This window comes from Chaetura pelagica, unplaced genomic scaffold (genome assembly GCF_000747805.2).
Source record: "Chaetura pelagica isolate M959 unplaced genomic scaffold, ChaPel_1.0 scaffold963, whole genome shotgun sequence".
In the NCBI taxonomy this organism is placed as follows: Eukaryota; Metazoa; Chordata; class Aves; order Apodiformes; family Apodidae; genus Chaetura; species Chaetura pelagica.
This window is the reverse complement of record NW_009952705.1, coordinates 801,718-804,709: the sequence shown is the minus strand read 5'-3', so window position 1 is coordinate 804,709 and position 2,992 is coordinate 801,718. Positions and strand designations below refer to the sequence as shown.

General features: G+C 65.6%; 1 protein-coding gene across 1 annotated transcript in view; it reads right to left on the bottom strand.

Moving 5' to 3' along the window:
* HAP1 (huntingtin-associated protein 1) overlaps positions 1-2,992 on the bottom strand; it is a 22,533-nt gene that overhangs the window by 17,869 nt on the left and 1,672 nt on the right. The window contains exons 2-3 of the mRNA XM_009994205.1: positions 997-1,261; positions 343-534 (exon numbers count right to left, since the gene is read on the bottom strand). Coding sequence (XP_009992507.1) covers positions 343-534; positions 997-1,261 — 457 coding nt within the window. The remainder of the gene's footprint in view (positions 1-342; positions 535-996; positions 1,262-2,992) is intronic.

Sequence of the window (2,992 nt, the reverse complement as noted above, 5' to 3'; positions counted from 1 at the left end):
GCCCCTGGCAGCAAGTGGCCCCTTGGCTGCTCCGAGCGATCATGTTCGGTGGGGTGGGGGCACTGGGGGCCACCAGGGCACCTTCTGTGGCCCACCCACTGGTGTTACACCCTGGAGAACTGTAACACAGCACTGGGGGAGTGGGGACATGCAGAGGGTCCCTGGAGATGACAGTGGCTCTCTCCAAGCATCTGGCTCAGCTCAGCAGTAGCTGCTCCCAGAATTAGCTTGGGATGTTCCGGGAAAGGAAGTGCAGCCCGTCAATCCCGTTAAGGGTTGTGTTAGGGATTAGAGTCCGGGCTGGGCCCTCGCCAGCCCCACGGCGCAGGACGAGGTACTCACGGAAGTATTGCAGGGTCTCCTCGATCTGCTGGGGAGTGAGGGGGGCCGGGGGCTCCAGGGGGCTGAGGGGAACGCGCAGCCAGTCGTCGTGGTCGTAGCCGAAGACGGTGTCAGCCCGCAGCGTGTAGCGGGGCAGCGGCTCCCCCAGCAGGCTGATGATCTCCACCTCGGGGACATCGCCGCTGCACAGGTCTGGGGACAGAGGGGCACAGCATCACTGGGGGTGGGGGCACCCGGGAGGAGGGGTTTGCGGGGGGTCCATGGGAGGAGAGCGATCCCGCACCCTTCAGCCCAGTCTGTCCCCTCAGGGTTTGGGGCTAATGTCACCAGCTGGGTCTGTCCCCACAGCCACTCCTGTAGGCACTGGGGTCCCTCCCGCAGGTTGGCACACAGGGACCCCTGACCCAGCTCTGCTCTGCTCCCCCCTCGTCCCCCCGCGTTCTGCGGGCAGGGTCCTGCTGCCATCTCCTGGCCACGCTCTGCCCCCCGAGCGGCGCTGGGATCAGCAGGCGGGACAGCAGCGTGTGAGGGATGCCTGACGCAGCTCAGCTCCAGCCACGCCATGCGGACAGGACGAAGGACCAGCCCGGAGCTGCCCAAGTTCTGCACCTCCCCCGACCCCGGTCCCCACCGGCACTGCCCGGCCCCACCCACCGGTGACAGTCGCAACATCGCGGCGCCCACCTGAGGCTGATCCGTGGGGCGCGGGGCTGGCGTGGGGCAGGGCAGCAGTGGGTGAGGGTGTGCCAGGCTGGAGGTGTGGGGCAGGTGGGTGCTGGCCGCGGGGGGTCTCTTGTGGGACCGTGGTGTCCAGTTTGGCCGGCGTTACATTGCAGGGGTGGCTGCCATGGGGAAAAGCACCCTCCTCCCTGGCTCCCTGCAGCAGCGCTGGCAGGGAGCAGAGTCCCTTCTCTGGCCCCTGTTTGGGGAGAAGGAGCTGTCAACATGATGCTCTGGGGACACATCCCGCACCCCAACCACATGCTCAAGCATCTGGTTGTGCTCTCACATTCTGCTGGCCAAAACCCCTACCCAGGGGCAGTGTCTGCCAGGCCCAGGGGCTTTCAGAGACCTGTACAGCACAGCAAGGACTCCGGTGTCTCCACTCCCTGGCCAGCCCATGGGCTGCTGTGGACACAGGGCGACCACAGGGACAGCCAGTGCCCAGGCAGGCCCCAGTTCAGCCTCCACCTGCTGCTGAACACGGAGAAGTTTTGGGGGTGGCAGTGGGTCAGCATACCTGCTCAGCGGCAGCTGCTGTGTGGTGCAGGAAGCTCAGCAGCAGAGCAAACACTTGGTGATGTCCGGATCAGCTCCAGTGCCAGAACGGGTACAGGATGCTCCCAAAGGACCAGTCAGGCCCCTGCTGCTTCCAGGCTGGTGGCCAGGTGGGGGAGGGGGGCAAGAGAACCAGCTGCAGAGCCACTCTGCAGTGGGTGGAAACAGCTGTGGTGCCAGCAGCTCTCACAGGAGCCCTTGGGAGCCCCACCTCAGAGAGCAAAGTTCAGTTGTGATCCTCCACCCCGTCAGCACCAGGATGCAGAGCAGGGACCTGCCATGTTGCCCAGAGCAGGGCTGGGCAGCATGCACAGCCTTCCAATCCCAGCCATAAACACATAACACAACAGGCCATAAAACCAGCTCGTTCCTGCTCTCCTGCCAGCTCCAGTGGCCCTTGTTTGGGCTGCAGCCACCGCTGTCCCTGCTGTCCCTCTGCCCTACGGGGCAGAAGTCTCCTGCACAAGCCCCATGTCCCCACCTCCTCAGCAGTGGGGGCTGCAGCACCAGCAGCCCCTCACCCCAGGAGCAGGTCCCTGCCTGGGCAGAGCTGCCCTCCCTCCCGGCACACGCTCATGTCTCCTGGCATGTCCACAGCACCCAGGTGAAGCCACTCTGCACCTCCCTCCAGTGACACCTGATCTTCCCCAGCACATGGGACAGGCACGAGGCAGCAGGGACACTCCAAAGCACACCCGCAGCCCCACAGCTCTCTGCCCCATGGCACCGGGACCACCAGACCCAGGTGGCACAATCCTGCACCTCACACACGCTCATGTCTCCTGGCATGTCCACAGCACCCAGGTGAAGCCACTCTGCACCTCCCTCCAGTGACACCTGATCTTCCCCAGCACATGGGACAGGCACGAGGCAGCAGGGACACTCCAAAGCACACCCGCAGCCCCACAGCTCTCTGCCCCATGGCACCGGGACCACCAGACCCAGGTGGCACAATCCTGCACCTCACTGCCCAGAGCACAGCCCCCAGCCCCACATCCCCAGACCCTCCCCCCCACACTTCTCCCCAGAGACCCACCGTGCCGAGGTGCCCCGCTCCCCGCACCGCGCTGCCTCCAGGGAGCCCAGCCCTTGAGTCAGCACTGGGGCTGCCAGAGCCCTGCGTCTCCCTCTGGCCCAGCTCCTGCACGTACAGTATTTCCTCCCAGGGGGACCTTGTTCAGACACGTGTGAGCAGCTCCCATTGCTCTGGACCCTGCTGTCCCCACGGCCAGCAGCATTCAGCTGTCGGATGACCTGGGGACCAGTCCCGTTGGTGCTGGCAGGGACGCGGGAGAGAGCAGGAGGACGGTGGGTCCAGCCAGTGGTGGTGGGGCAGGGGAAGGGGCCCCGGGCCAGCCCCTCGCAATGCCGA